The sequence below is a fragment of the Nelumbo lutea genome, chromosome 1 (assembly GCF_056320005.1).
Source record: "Nelumbo lutea isolate HS-2025 chromosome 1, American lotus-T2T, whole genome shotgun sequence".
Taxonomy (NCBI): Eukaryota; Viridiplantae; Streptophyta; class Magnoliopsida; order Proteales; family Nelumbonaceae; genus Nelumbo; species Nelumbo lutea.
Genome location: NC_142684.1, coordinates 208,341,590 through 208,357,860, shown reverse-complemented (window position 1 = coordinate 208,357,860; position 16,271 = coordinate 208,341,590). Strand labels below are relative to the sequence as shown.

General features: G+C 39.4%; 1 protein-coding gene across 2 annotated transcripts in view; it reads left to right on the top strand.

Moving 5' to 3' along the window:
- LOC148880671 (regulator of nonsense transcripts 1 homolog) overlaps window positions 1–16,271 on the top strand; it is a 48,662-nt gene continuing 32,391 nt past the window's right edge. For both annotated transcript variants that reach the window (XM_088962653.1, XM_088962652.1), the window contains exons 1-7: window positions 1–900; window positions 6,776–7,027; window positions 7,133–7,303; window positions 7,488–7,538; window positions 7,777–7,869; window positions 7,999–8,094; window positions 8,281–8,331. In XM_088962653.1, the coding sequence (XP_088818779.1) occupies window positions 385–900; window positions 6,776–7,027; window positions 7,133–7,303; window positions 7,488–7,538; window positions 7,777–7,869; window positions 7,999–8,094; window positions 8,281–8,331 (1,230 nt within the window). In that variant the 5' untranslated portion in view covers window positions 1–384. The remainder of the gene's footprint in view (window positions 901–6,775; window positions 7,028–7,132; window positions 7,304–7,487; window positions 7,539–7,776; window positions 7,870–7,998; window positions 8,095–8,280; window positions 8,332–16,271) is intronic.

Below are 16,271 nucleotides of genomic sequence, written 5' to 3'. Positions count from 1 at the left end.
CTTTTTTTTTTTTTTTTTTTTTTGCCTCAAAGCAAAAAGGAGATGGTTATGTTACGACGGAACCTCGGACTTAACCACGGTTAAAACTTTATTCCATTGTTGGCATCCTCTGTTCCCTCTCTCTTCATTCTCTTACGTCAAATCTTCTCCTCTGTTGTATAAAATGCATCCAACTTCAAACCTTTATTTTCCTTCGTCTCCTACGCTCCTCTTCTTCATTCTCACATTTCTTCCTCTGGTCAAACCCTAATCCTAACCAATTTCACTTTCATCTCCATCGGCGAAGTAGAAAGCCCTATCACATAACCTTTACATTGCCCTAACCCTAATTCAATTACAGCCAAAGACAGAGAGCGAGGAGGAGCTAGGGTTTTGGTGGGATCCATGGCTGCGCAGACGGTTGTAAACAATCTTTACGAGACGGCATCACAGCCTGATACAGGCGGAGACGCCTATACCTTCCTGGAATTCAATACGCAGGGTGACGACTATGACTATCCGGAATTCCGAGAATTATCACAGCCGATCAGGTCGTCCGTGTGGCCTCCAACGCCGGATTCTGTGTCAGATTCTGCTGACCGTGGTGTCGACCTTCAAGCCAATGGTGGCGCTGTTTCTTCTGCTCCTGGAAGTGTGTTGAAGGGTAAAGGCGGAAGCAGTAGCGGCAGCAATCAGGCTACGGTGGATGCCATAGCGTCAGGAATGAGTGGTCTGAGCTTCGAAGATACCGGTGAGGATGAGAATTACGAGTATGGGAAGGGTGATTTTACGGAGCATGCCTGTCGGTATTGTGGGGTCCAAAATCCGGCTTGTGTTGTTAGGTGCAACGTGCCGTCATGCCGGAAGTGGTTCTGTAATTCGCGGGGGAACACTTCAGGTTCTCATATCGTCAATCATCTGGTACGTGGAATATCTATATCTAATTCTGCAATTTTTTATACAAAGTAGCACTTCAATTTGATGCATCTCTCTTAGCCTTCATTTGCTAATAAGTGGGTTTTCTGAACTCTGAAAAGAAAGTGTGTGAGAAAAAAATTAGAAGCCAACAACGTGATTTTCTTTTTTTGTTAAGTACCTGACATTTATTTTATTTTTTTGTTAAGTACCTGACATTTATTTTATTTGTTTGAAATATCAAAGCTCTGTGATTTTCTAGTGAAGCATGTTCGACAATATCCGGGTCCAAGCCCAACATCCATCCCCATAACGCCCCGGAAAACAGGGGGAAGGGCTAATAAAGAAAGCTGAAGTTCATAGCACGATCTATCTGTACCATTTCTTTTGTAGTAATTCACTGATTCCCTTGTTGATTGTGCCAAAAATCTCAATTTATTCTTTCTCATCCAGAAGATACCTAGCGGCTTGAAAGTCATGCTTAGAAGCTAATTGTATCTTAGATTACTTCTCTGCCATGTTGGAAGGATAGATTTGGAGGCTATTCTAGCAAGAAGAAAAGAACAAATAGATCTTGAAAGTAAAGTGAAGCAAAATGGTTCAGTTCAACGTTTGAAAATAAAGTGAAGCAGAGTTTGAGAACTGTGTTGTCTCTTCCCCTCTATATCTGAGCTGTACTTTGGCAAAGGTTTGCCATGGGTTATTTGATTAGATGTCCATTTTTTTCTTTCAAGATTCCATGCAAAATCTCTCTTGTTTTTGTTTGGAATTAAACAAATCACATGTAGACATAAAATTTGATGGGATATAACAATAATATAAATGTACTGAAGGAATTATGTAAGAGGAGGTCCCATGGTGCTTGTTGTTTGTTGATGACATGGTCTTAATTGATGAAACTAAACTAACAAGGGATTAATACAAAATTAAGTTTATGAAAAAATATCTTAGAAACAAGAGGTTTCTTAAATAAGTAGATCTAAAATAGAATATATGCAATGTAATTGAGATACACTAGGATTGGAGACCATGAGATGATTTACCGTGACCTCTTCCATTATCTTCGTTTCAACAATACTAACAAGGGAGAGATCGAGAAGGATGTTGCTCATATAATTATGGCACAATGGGCAAAATGGAAAGGTGCTTATGAGTCTTATGTAACAGGTAAATATTGCTTAGGCTAAAAGTAAACTTTTAATGTAATAGGTGAATGTTGCTTAGGCTAAAAGTAAACTTTTATAAATTAGTTGTACGATCTGCAATGTTGTAGAGTTGAGTGTTGGGAAGTTGAGAAACAATATGCCCGCTTGAAGATATATTTATTAGCATCTATGTCCTATCATTGGACAAAAAAAAGTCTAACAATGTGTCAATTGATAGTTTGGGGTTGGACTAGGAAGGGTGCATTTGAGTCTACTCAATCAAGTTGAGCTGAACTTCTATATGTGATGGCTCGATTCGACTAAAATACTATTAAGCTCGAGTTCGAGTTCGATTCAAACTCTATTTCCTTATTCAAGCTCAATTCAACTAAATATTCGATGAGCTTGAGTTCAGCTTGAAAGCTAAAAAATGAATATCTTTTTATGTTTTATAAATATAAATATGTATTATAATATGTACTAAATTTTATATTATATGGAATATTAAAATTTATTTTACATAAAATGATATTTTCACAATATATTATAATTTTTTTTTGTATTCTATATAATATATACATACATATATATGTATGTATATATCAATGTTTTAAAATGCAGAGGTCTGATGCAAGGCGTTTGACTACCTAGAGGCATGGGGCGTAGTTTAGAACGTAAGAGGCATAAGAAGAGGAAGGAGGGATCTCATTTTTTCTTTATTTTTAATAAAAATCTTTTATATTAAGAAGAAAAAAGATGCATAGCACTAGTTGACATGGCAGACCACTTTCTTTCCCCTTATCTTTTTCTTCCCTTCCCTTTCATTTTCTCTCTTTTATTTTCCTCTTTATTTCTTTCCCTTCCCTTCCCTTTCTTTTCTTTTCTTTTCTTTTCTTTTCTTTTCCTTTCCTTTCCTTTCCTTTTTTTTGTCTTTTTATATGAGATGTGCATGAGGCGTACGCCTCAGAGGTGTTAGCTCCTTTGGCATATGCCTTGGGGCATATATATAATTGAGCCAGGCTCGTGAGCTTTGGAGCCAAACTTTTTATTAGTTGAGCTCGAGTTCGAATAATTAATCAATTTTGCCTTGTGATTCAAACTCAAGCCCAAACTATTCGATTAGACTTGTTCACGGGCTGGACCAGGCTTTGCCTCTATATTAATAAAACATGTTAGGCCTGAGCTTAAGCCCGACCTGACCACCGGGCCTAGATCTTGAGCCTGAGCCCGAGCCTTGTATAAAGCCTGAAGCCTAAAGCTTGACCAAGAAGTTGGGCAAGAAGATTTTAAGATTTTTTTTTAATTTTTATCCAATAATAAAACTGATTTATTTATATTAAATGACACCAAAACCAAAAAATACTTAAATATCTCACTTTGACTTGAAAAGAGAAGAGAAACAAAGAATATATATATATATATATATATATATATATATATATATACATATAATATTATATTATAAAAACATTATTAGGTTGTGCATAGACTCGGGCTGGGCTTTTATGTGAAAGCCCGGCCTATCTGGCCACCTGGCCCATGAACAGGTCTAGCAAGGATTAAGGGAATGTGAAAGGAATTTGGCTTTGGAATTAATAACTCTTCTTGTTGGCATGGCATTTTAGGTGTCTATCTTGGATAGTAGAATTTGGACAGCCAACTCCTTCGGTACTTTGACATGTGCCTCCTTTTTTTTTTCAGTCCATTGTCCCATCACATTTGGCCATTAGAGATTTTTAGGGAAAGGACATTTGGAAGGGACAAATTCGACCAAATATTAGGATCTTCTGTTGGGAGGTATTATATCAAAAGATCAAACTATCAATACATGTGGGGTCCTTTGTAAAAGGAGACAGAAGTGGTGCATTTTACCCTATGGTCATCTTTCGTGCATGGCTAATGGTGATTGGTGAAACTATCATTCATTTGTTATTCTCCTTCTCTTATTCTTCTTCTATATGGAGGATTTTTGGATTCTTCTTGAATGCAAGTGCACAACTCCCCAAAATGTGAGATTTTTCTAATGACATATTTTATGCCCAATGAAGAGAAGAAGGATACTGTGGAAAACTGGAAATGTACAAGAGCAGCTATCTTTTGGTTCATTTTGGAATGAATGCAAGAATCTTTAGACTGGAAACACATACCAAGGAAACCTCGATGGAGAACATAAAAATGAAGGTGGTATATCGGGTGAAAACAATATCTATCTTTGATGCATGCTCTATTGAGGACATCACAATGGGATGACAACAAGTGTCATTGTTATCTTCAGCTAGAACCAATTGCACAGGAATCCACCCCAAAGGAACTACTTAAATTTTGGTGGATGTAGCCTAGGCAATCCAGGAACTTCAGGAGTGAGGGAGTGTTTATGCATCATGAAGGAGAAGCGAAAGCTATATCCTCGGGACCAACAGAACAAAGGAATTAGAGGCTGAAGTTCTAGCAGCAATTCAGGGTTTAAGGTTGAGAAGGCTAATGGGATATAGAGACTTTATTGTGGAAAGCGACTCAAGGAGACAAGGGCAATAATAGGCTGGCTAAAAGTGGTGCACTGGCTGAAGTCCCTGAAAGATTTCTCTAGCGTTTCAGCAACTGATATATTGAGGAACTGGAAGGCAATGGCAGATTCTTCTACTGTTAAGGCTGTCACAATTCATCATTGGAGCCCACCGGACAGGGGCTTTATTAAATTAAATTTTGATGGTAGTAGCAAAGGGAATCCAGGTCCCTCCAGCATTGGAGGTGTATTTAGAGATGAAAGGTCAGACTTATTGCACTATAGTCTGGGCCGGCAGGGGAAGGAGACTCATTGAGGGCAGAAGTCATGACTGTAATGGAAGGCATACAAAGGGTGAAAACCCTACACATCAACAAGCTAAGTGTGGAGGGAGATTCAAAACTGGTGATAAACTGGCTACAGGATGAGGGAATGAAGATGTGGATGTACAATAATGAAAGGAAGAAATTCAGATGGTTAACTAGAGACATGGAAGTAACATAGTTTTCAAGGCACCAAGGTGAGGCTAGGCGACTGGGGGGCGCCTTGTCACCTAGTCGCGCCTAGGCGATGGATTTTTTATGTTAAAAACATAGATCCTAGGGTAGTTCCCTAGGTACCATAACCATATTTCTTTAACATTTATTCGTGATTTTCATAAGAAAAGTATAAATTTCATATTAAAGTATAGAAAGTCAACATATTCATGAGAAGAAAAGGAAGAAGGAAAATAAAATTCAAAAAATATAGGGGCTGAACCCTTATTTTTGTTATAGGAAAAGAAGAAAATAATAAGTATTGGTAGAAGAAGAAGAAGAAGAAGAAGAAGAAGAAGAAGAATATATGGAAGAGGAAAATATGCTGATTAGATAAAATTTTTAGTTCTTCCTTACTTGTTGGTTCAGGTTTTGAAGTCTGAGGGTTCAATACAGCATTTAGCAATGGTTGTATTGATTAAACCCTAATAAATAAGAAAATAATAAAAAGAAATTAGTATATAAACACACAAAATGATTATTTTTAGTTTAATAATGTCTATTTTATAATTATATTCTCAAAAAAGAATGAATAGAAAAGTATTTTATAGTAGGAAGTAGAAAACGGTTAGGCAATTAGGCGAGGCGAGCCTCAAAGGGTGCCTTGTTGCCTAGGCGTCACCTTGACAACTATGGGAAGTAAGGATAGGGTGGGTCAATCGGAGTGCAAATGCCACAGCTGATTCATTAGCTAAGCAAGGGGTGGGGAGAGATTCATTGTTTTGGGCACAATTGTAAGGGATTTGGGGTTTCGTGGGGAGGGATAAGAGTTTTTATCTCTCATGAATTTAAACTGTTTTAACAGTCTGTAATTACCACTTTCTTCTCAGATGAATAAAATTGATGTTATTGATAAAAAAAGGCTGGCTAAAATAGAACTGTCAAGCTCCAAGTAAACACAGATGTTTGACAAGAGAAGTAAGAAGCATAGAAAAGGAGCTTAACACAACTCTTGAGTGGGTGTCGGGATCAGCAAATGGGATGGCCGCTCCCTAGCAAGTAGCAACTAGCAATACAGGGGACTAGTAGAGACCAACTCTACTGGAGAACACAGCTCTTAATTTACTAGAATTAAATCCTGCTTCTCTTTATTGTGTATTTGAGACAATGTGCCTGGGTAGCTTGGCAGATGCTTTCGCTGACTTTCTTGCCAAACAAGGGGTATCTAGGGAAGAGATCTTTTGGAAAACTTTGTAAATTTTTTCTTGTTTTTCTTATCTCACTGACTTTCTTGTTTTTCTTGTCTCACTGACTTTCTTGCCTCGCACCTCTCCAAGGGAATTCTAACATCTTATCTTCTTTGGTTAATGAAATTATCTTTAAACTATCAAAAAAAGTGTTCCTATGAAAGGGATATCTTTTATTCTTTCTGTAACTATAAACATCCAAACTATTCATTTACTATTATTATTATTGCTGTTGTTGTTATCCATGTTTTGTGGAAATTTCTAGCGTTTATTCATTTTTTTTGATAAATGTTTCTAACGTCTATTCGTTTGCTATTATTATTGTTGTTGTTGTTGTTGTTGTTGTTGTTGTTATCCAACACATGGCAGATTAAGAAATTATATATTGTTTCTTATTTTAGAACTCCTGTCCTTTTTCTGTAATAAAGCTTGGGGTGATTTTTCTTGCATATGACAAAACCTCCTTGACTTCCTACCTTTTACTCTGCTTTTTTTTTTTGAACATGTTAGGTTAGAGCAAAACACAAGGAAGTTTGTCTTCATAAAGACAGTCCTTTGGGAGAAACAATTCTTGAATGCTACAACTGTGGTTGCAGAAATGTGTTTCTTCTTGGATTTATTTCTGCGAAGACAGAGAGTGTTGTTGTTCTTCTTTGTAGAGAACCTTGTTTGAGTGTCAATGCATTGAAGGATATGAACTGGGACTTGAGCCAGTGGTGTCCTCTTATTGATGATAGGTGTTTCTTGCAGTGGCTTGTGAAGGTTGGTTATTTATTGTTGTTGGATTTATCCAGTTTTTTTTTCCTTTCCTGTGAGATTACTTCGAATTGAGGTTTTCGGCATTGACTTATTTCTTGCACTTTGCAGATCCCATCTGAACAGGAGCAATTGAGAGCACGCCAAATTAGTGCTCAACAGATAAATAAGGTGGAAGAGCTTTGGAAAACTAACCCTGATGCCACTCTTGAAGATCTTGAGAAACCTGGAGTGGATGACGAACCTCAACCTGTAGCCTTGAAATATGAAGATGCATATCAGGTGTCTGGGTTAAGAAGCCATAATTTTTAGTAAAAGCAAATATTTATGTCAACAGTTATTGTTCAACACTTCAACTTTATAAGTATGTCATGCACTAAGTTGTGGTGGAATCTAACCAATTCTACCATCTATCTGCCTCTAATTAGAGAGGTCTCATGTTCCACATTTTCTATCTGTTTTGCAGTATCAAAATGTATTTGCACCACTTGTCAAACTTGAAGCTGATTATGATAAAGTAAGTATCCATTTTATTTTGGTCTACTCAATGATTCCAACTTCAAAATCTCTCTCTCTATATATTTTTAATTTTTGAAATTGAGTGCCTTGTATTTGTAAGCTGTAGTCTATTTTCCTTTTTTCTAAATGCAAATTATATGCTACCTGAAGTTGTTTTTCTTTATTCTTTCCATCCATCAATGAAATGAGCTTCCATGAAAATTTCTGATTATAATATTACTGCAATTTTGTTGCAGATGATGAAGGAATCACAGAGTAAAGACAATGTAACCATACGGTGGGATATTGGTCTCAACAAGAAACGCATTGCATACTTTGTCTTCCCAAAGGTAGTAAAAGTGTTCCTCTATTGCTTTTTTCTCCCATATCCAAAATTTTACACATTGTCCTCTAGGTATTTTTAATCAGGTTATGCTTTTACTTTGTTGATTTTTTTTCTTCTTTTTATTCACTAATAGGAAGATAATGAATTGCGGCTGGTACCTGGTGATGAGTTGCGGCTTCGTTATTCAGGTGATGCAACTCATCCAGCATGGCAGTCTGTGGGGCATGTGGTATGCTCTTTTTCCATCTGAATATAAGCCTTTTAATAAAAATTTGGTTTTTTAATTTATTTGATTTGTAATAGTGAATTTGTGAAATGAAGTACATGATATGTTAATTACAGTATTTTTCTTCACAATGTAAGTTATGGTTCTATCTCATATAGGTGCTCATTATATGCTTTGGTTGTGTTTTAGATCAAGTTGACTGCACAAGAAGAGGTTGCTCTTGAGCTCCGTGCCAGCCAGGTAATGTTAGTAATTAGTTTTATTATTTTGCACCGGTATGACAGGGTTTATTGAAAAGGCAAAAAATGTGAAGTAGACCCAAGGGTCATGAAAACAATACCACAATTTTAGGGTTCCCTTTAAACATCTAGGAACTGGACCGGCATTGGGTGATGGCCTTTTGGCCTTTAAGCATCCATGACACATCTGAATAAAGTATTCCTAATCAAATGTATTCTTTTAACCATTTTTACAAAAGAAAGTATTCTTTCATGAAGTGAGAAAAGTCTAAGCAAGGAGCCAATCCCATTTATAAGTTGTTTTAACTTTAAGTCCAATAAAAACCAAGCTGGAAAAAGTGTCATGAAGATAGTTGAAGATGGAAGAAGCGAAAACCTTGAAGATGGAAGAAGACCTTGAAAATAGAAGCGAAAACCTTTGTCCTAGAGGAAATTTGGACCAGAGGAGAAGAGGCTTTGAAGATAGTTGAATTAAGGAAAGGTTCTTTAATCCTATCTGGAAGAGCAGTGCTGTGGTTGCTTGGAGTGTTGAAAGGAGTTTTAAACTCAACAACTCAAAGAGAATGGAAGAGCTGTCATGTGGAAAGAGGTAGGAAGTACTTTGCAGAAAGAAGAGAAAATGGAAAGGGCAGGTATGTTGGAATACTTGAACACTACGGAGAAGGATTAAAACAACTGACATGTTTCCCTGAAGGGAGGAGAGCTTCAGGTTGGACTATGGTGGAGCAAGTTCTACAAGATTACCTAAGGTTGACTAGCGAAAAGAAAAGGGATAAAAAAGAGGCTCAAGATATGAGTCTTTTGACGAAGAAGGTGGAGTTAAGTTCAACAAGCAGGGAGACAAAATTGCAATCTGGTGAAGAAGATGATTTACAGATAGCTACAAACCTGGGTAAGCCGAAAGTTTGGGTGAACAGGCCCAAAGAAGATTGTGAGGATAAACTGGTGTTTGTTGCAAAGGACTTAGTGAAAGACTGGAACAGCATGAGGGACGAGTTAAAACAGGTGCTCAAACTCTCAGGTGATGTGAGGTTAGATCCTTTTGATGGAAGAAAGGCTTTGATCTCTTTGCCTCTTGGTAAACAGGAGTTCGTAGCAACTTCGGTAGAGACAAAGCAAGGTTTGGCAATGGTCCAAAGATGGTCCCCCCTGAGTAACTCCAAGACTGTGGATCCAAATTTGTTTATCGAACTCAAAATCTTGGGTTTTCCGTTCCACCTCTGGTCAGAGGAGGTATTTAGAAGAATTGCTAAGCTGTGTGGGGGGTGAAATGGAGTCCTTCAATGACTCTAATTTGAGAGCAGCTGTAATAACTTTGTCAGGTGCAAAGCCAGATCTGATTCCGCGCCTGATAGAATTTCAAACAGGTGGAGTGGAGTACAGAGCCTGGATTGCCACCTCCATTGAAGCTTCTTGGTGGAAGGAGGGAGATCTTGGTGAAGAAGATGATGACGTGGACAAAAGCAGCTCCTTTTTCAGCCAAAGAAAGGAATCACAGAAGGGGATTAGAAGTTTCAGAAAAAAGGGAACTCTGGAACTCAGTGTGGGAAAGGAAGTCTTACAGCTTCCTTCCTCTAATAGCAAAACAGGATCACTGGGTCTGACTCCAACGGCTCAATTCAAAACTTATGCCCAGATGACTGCTCTAGGCTCTGAGAAAGGACAGTTGGGAACCCAGACACGAAAACTTCTCTGCTCAATGACAGGTGGTGGTCAACAGAGGTCTGAACAGATTAAGGTTGCTTGCTTACCAGGGAAAGACAAAATCTTTTTGAGTGGAACAGGTGTTATTAAGGTTGACACTGGACCAAAGGTGAGACAAGTTTCAGAAATAAGGTTGACACGTGGTGCTTTAGGCAAACAAGTGGCAGTGGAGGGAGTTATAAAAGATTGTGGGCCTGTCTTGGACAATTTTGGCCACACCGAAGCTGTTGGTGTTATTGGGCCTGGCCCAGTCGATCTTCAACAGGAAGATGGGCCATCCAAGTTAAAATCATGTGACTACTTAAGTGAACTTGTGATCAATAATAAAACCAAGGCTTTGGCAGACCAAAAAAGCCGTTTATCTTCGTCCCATTATCTCTTCTGGATCGAAGATTTCAGCATCTCTGGAAGAAGCCTGGGTCTGGAAGTCGAGGCTAGTCTCCTACTCCACAAGCCCGGAGAGGCCGAATCCGAGATATGCTCGGGACAAAGAAAAAGATGAAGTTTTTTATTCGGGATGGGTTAGTCTCGATGAAGATTTTTCAGAGGATGAAGAACCTACTGAAGAGTCCAGCATAGGAAATGTGGGAAGCAAATATTCAGCCAAGCTAGGGGTTGCGGATGATGTGGGGCTGAGGCTGCTTTTTGAAACTGAGGTGCCTGTTTTAAGAGAAAGGTCTATGGAAGAGGAACCAGACAACCTTGGAAAAGAGAGCACTATTCTAAATGAGGGGAAGACCCAAACCCAAGGGAGAGCGGAACCTGTTGCAAGAAAACTCCAAGAGCAGGATGAAAGTGAGTGCAGTGGGGCAAACTCCAAACTACAACGTACCCTTCTCCCCAAACTAGCATTCTAAGGGCTGATTGCGGCAACACTAATCCCAGCACTCCTCCTCTTTTGGGTGTCCAGGGTCAACCAATTCCTTTAGGGTGTCCTCCTCCTCAAGGTACTGTTTGTTTCTCAGTTTTTGTTGATACTAATTCATCTTCTTGCCCTGGTGTTTCCTTGGTTACAGGTGAAACCATCCCTTCTCAGTTTTCTGCCAACTCAAGTAACTCCTTGACAAAAACAGAGGTAGTGGGAGGTGTGGAGGGTGAGGAGAGTAAGGAGGAGGAAGGGGAAAGAATCTGGGAGCTGATAATGGTGTTATTTAGAGCTCTTGAATCGGAGGAGCTAGGTGATCTTCAAGAAAAGGATAAGGAGGGTGACACTCCGAGTCCCTCACCTTTAGAGGAGAAAGGGAAGGGTGAAGAAAAAGTTGCTTGTAAGAGGAAGTCAAGAAAGGTTGCAGAAAAAGGGACTAGACCAGGAAAACCCCAGAGATCCAGCAAAAAAGTTAGATGATTTAGGAAGGAAAAGAAAGAAGAAATTAAGTGAAGTGGAAAGACTGAAGTGTGAAGTGGATTATGATAAGGGGGCTCTAGGGAGGAAGGGGAGATAGTAAAGAGAAGGATTTATCCCAAGGGTGCTTCAGCCTGTTGATAATGAAGATAATAAGCTGGAATGTAAGAGGTTTGGGGAGCTCTAGGAAAAGAAGAGCGATCAAGGAGTGTTTGAGAATAGAGAAGCTAGACATAGTACTGATTCAAGAGTCAAAGGTGGCCGATGTAGATAGAAGGTGGGTAAGAAGTTTCTGGTCTGCCAGAGGATTGAGTTGGACCTTTCCACAATCTTTAGGGTCTTCAGGGAGAATTATAACGTTGTGGAAGAATGAAGGATTGGAGTGCTCGGAGGAATTAATTGGAAATTTTATGGTCTCTATCAAGTTGAAGAGAAAGGAGGATGGTCTAGTGTGGGTGTTGACTAATGTTTATGGCCCTACGTCTTACAGAGAGAGGGGGGACTTGTGGGAGGAGCTCGCAACTATTAGAGAAATCTGGGATGGACCTTGGTGCCTGGGGGGAGACTTTAATGTGATCAGATTCTTGCATGAAACTAATAACCCCAACCATAGGATTACCTCAAGTATGAGAAACTTCAATCTTTTTGTGGATTCCTTTGGATCGAGAGGCATGCCCCTTTTACAAGCCAACTTTACGTGGTCAAACTTCCAAGAGGTACCGATTTGTTGTAAGTTGGACATATTTCTTGTCTCTTTAGATTAGGAGGAAGTCTTGGGGGAGATGGTATCCAGAGCCTTACAAAGAACTACCTCAGATCACTGCCCAATTAGACTGTCTCAAGAAAGGGTGAGAGGAGGACCATGTCCTTTTAGATTTGAGAATATGTGGTTACTTCACCCTGAATATATTTCAAGGGTGAAACTTTGGTGGGAGGAGGATCAAGTGGAGTTTAGGTGGAAGGGCTATAGATTTTATAAGAAGCTACAAAGGCTGAAAGCCAAGATTAAGGATTGGAATAGGGAGGTGTTTGGAAGATTAGAAGAAAGGAGAAATTGGATTGTTCACAAATTAGAACAACTAGATGGTCTTGAAGAGGATAGAAGAATAAGGGCGGAAGAGAGGGCAGAGAGATGGAGGCTCAAGCAAGAATTGGAGGAGATTTTGAGAAAAGAGGAGATTAGTTGGAGGCAAAAATCAAGATGTAGGTGGTTAAAGGAAGGAGACGAGTACACTAGTTTTTCCATTTGTTGGCCAACGGAAGAAAGAGAAAGAATTTTATATCCCAATTGGAGTGGGACGGACAAATTTTAAATAGGGAAGATGATATAGCACAAGCCTTGGTGTCTGAGGATCTTTTGGCGGATCTAGAAAAACCTTTTGAGACCCAGGAAATAAAAAGAGCAATTTTCTCTATGGAAAGGTCTAAAGCACCCGGTCCAGACGGTTTCACAATGGCCTTCTATCAAGATTGTTGGGAGATTATTAGTGTTGATCTTTTGGAAGTGTTTGCTGAATTTTTTGAGAGAGACAAGTTCAACTTTGGAGCCAATGCAACCTTTGTTGCTTTAATCCCCAAGAAGCCAGAAGCATCCCACCCGAAAGACTATCGACCTATAAGCCTGGTGGGAAGCTTGTATAAAATCATTTCCAAGGTTTTACCAAAAGGATTAAGAAAGTCCTCCCTTGCTTAATCTCTCCAAACCAAGGTGCTTTCATTTTTGGAAGAAAATAATAGATCAAATCCTCATTGCAAATGAGTATAAGGGTAGGAAAAAGGAGAAACGCATGGTTTGTAAGCTTGATCTTGAGAAAGCCTATGATTTGGTGGACTGGGAGTTTCTTCTAGAAGTTTTGAGGCGTAGAGGCTTTGGGGTGAGGTGGTGTAAATGGATAAAGGGATGTATCTCCTCTTGTCATTATTCCATCTTGGTTAATGGGGTAGCTAGGGACTTTTTCCAAGCTAAGAGGGGTCTTAGACAAGGGGATCCCCTTTTCCCCTTCCTTTCCACCCTAGTAGCTGATGTCTTAAATGTTTTAATTGCTAGGGGTGATTCTAATAATTTGATCAGAGGTTGGAGAATTGGGAGGGACGTAGTGGTGGTTACTCATCTTCAATTTGCAGATGATATTATTGTTTTTTGTGGAGGGGAGCAAGAGGATTTAATCAATTTGAAGAGGTTGGTAAATCAATTTGAAAAGGCCTCTAATCTCAAAATTAATTGGGGAAAGAGCTGTGTGATAGGGGTTAATAAATTGGAAGAGGTAGGAATCCTTGCTAGAGTGTTGGGATGTGAAGCTGGTGATTGGCCATTAGAGTATCTAGGATTACCTTTAGGAGGGAATCCAAAGTCAGAAAGCTTATGGTACCTAGTTTTGGAAAGATTCTCAAAGAGGCTAAATGGATGGAAGATAAATTACATCTCTCTGGGAGGAAGAAATACCCTAATAAAATCAACTTTGGCAAGCCTACCAATTTATTTCCTTTCTATCTTCAAGATCCCCACTAGTGTGGCTTTTAAACTGGAGAAATTAATGATGGGTTTCTTATGGGAACCAGGGGATACAAAGAAAGATCACTTGGTGAAGTGGGAGGTGGTCTCTAGAAGTAGAGATAGTGGAGGATTGGGTTAAGGAAACATAAAGCTAAGGAATACAGCCTTGTTGGGAAAGTGGTTATGGAGACTACCTCTGGAACAGGACAACTTGTGGCACAAAGTGATAGTGAGTATACACGGGGTGGCAAAAAACAGGTGGGATATTGGTCTTGACCCTAGGGCGTCCCGGTCATCTCCTTGGAAATCTATCCATGGCGTTTTACCCTCATTTCTTCCGTTTATCAGACTTGATGCTCGTGTAGGGATTAAAATTCGATTCTAGGAAGATGTCTGGTTTGAGGGTGTCTCCCTCAAGGATAGATTCCCGTCCATTTACTCTCTTTTGTTGAAAGAAAAAACCATTTCCTCTATCTATCTGAAAGGTAACTCTTGGGATTTGGGTTTGAGGAGGGGGTTGAGGGAGTCTAAAATGGGTATGGTTGATGATCTGATTGCCCTTCTTAATACTCTGTTCCTTGATCAGTCTTGCTTGGATAGTAGAGTTTGGTCAGCCTCTCCTTCTGGGTTTTTCACTAGTGCCTCTTTTTATAATGCTCTTCTCCATTCATCTAACTTGACAGGAACCTTCCCAACAAAGGAGGTTTGGTGTAACCTTGTACCCCCAAAAATAAGGGCCTTTTGCTGGGAGGTAGTACTCCAGAAAATCAATACCTTAGATATGCTGCAAAAAAGAAGGCCAAACTATTGCCTTTCACCCCCCGTGTAGCCTCTTCTTGGCCTGTGGCGAGACCACTACACACTTATTTATATCCTGTCCTTTTGTAGCCTTTGTCTGGAATTGGTTTTCCTCTCTCTTTGGATGCAGGTGGACCCCTCCTTCGGATGTAGTAAGACTCTTTGATCCGAACTTCTTTAGACCTCCAAAGAAGAAGGGGAGAGCAATGTGGAGAGCAGCAAGAGCAACTGTTTTGTGATCAATCTGGGAAGAAAGAAACAATAGGATCTTGCAGGGTTCTGAAAGATCTAAGGAGCAAATTATTGACTGCATATCTACCAAGGTCATTCATTGGCTTAAAGCATCCCCTTTATTTAAAGATTATTCAACTGATGATTTGTTTAGATGATGGTACATTGTGGCAAACTCTTCCTCATTGAGGTTTGTGTTAAAGGAGAAATGGATCCTCCTGCACATCAATGGGTGAAGCTGAACTTTGATCGGAGTTCCTTAGGAAACCCAGGTCCCTCTGGGGTGGAGGAACTTTCAGAGACAGGGAGGGCAGACTGGTTGTATTGTATTCAGGTCTGATAGGCGATGGAGACTCTTTGAGAGCAGAGGTTATGGCCTTGCTACAAGGTCTAAGATTGGCGAAAACAATGGGGCTTACACCAGATTGAGGTAGAAGGGGACTCTAAACTATTAATTGGGTGGTTTCAGCCCCATAACTTGGGGGCCTGGGTACATCGACAATTCATGAGGGAAATAAACTGCTTAGCTAGGGAGGTTGGGGCATTGTTCAAGTGGACAAGGAGGTCAGCGAGTGGACTAGCCGACACCCTTGTAAAGCAAGGAACTTTCAGGGAAAACTTGTTTTGGGCTGTTCTGTAATCAGAAAATACTTTTCTTGGGGTAAACACCCTTGACTGGGTGGTGACAATGTATTCTCTTAAAATGTCTAATGAAAGTTACCGTTTCTGATAAAAAAAAGTGTCATGAAAACAATACCACATTTTTAGGGTTCCCTTTAAACATCTAGGAACTGGACCGGCATTGGGTGATGGCCTTTTGGCCTTTAAGCATGCATTACACATCTAAATAAAGTATTCCTAATCAAATGTATTCTTTTAACCTTTTTTACAAAAAAAAGGTATTCTTTCATGAAGTGAGAAAAGTCTAAGCAAGGAGCCTATCCCATTTATATGTTGGTTCTTCTTTAGTTGTAATCTTTGGAAATTCATCATCGTAGAAAACATGAGAGCTGACACGTAGGCATAGTGTTGTAAGACTTGGATTGGACCGGATGGTTGGATTGGTCAACCCAGATCAGAAGGCATGTCGGTTTTTAAATGTCATGGTTTTCAAGTTTTTGAAAAAATGGTAGAACTGGTCAAACCCAGCAGAACCATTGAAAACTGGTCGGGTTTCAACAACCTATCCAGTTTTCATGACCTACCCAGGTCACTAATTCACTGGAAACATGAATGCTTCTTCACTCACAATTAGTTAATAGCTAGTCAAAAAAGAATTTGACCTTTGAGTTCTCCTCTACTTATGTATTCCCACAGCTTTTTCTTGGAATTCCCTTGGGTGGTTATATTAATACAAGTTGAACATAAAGAA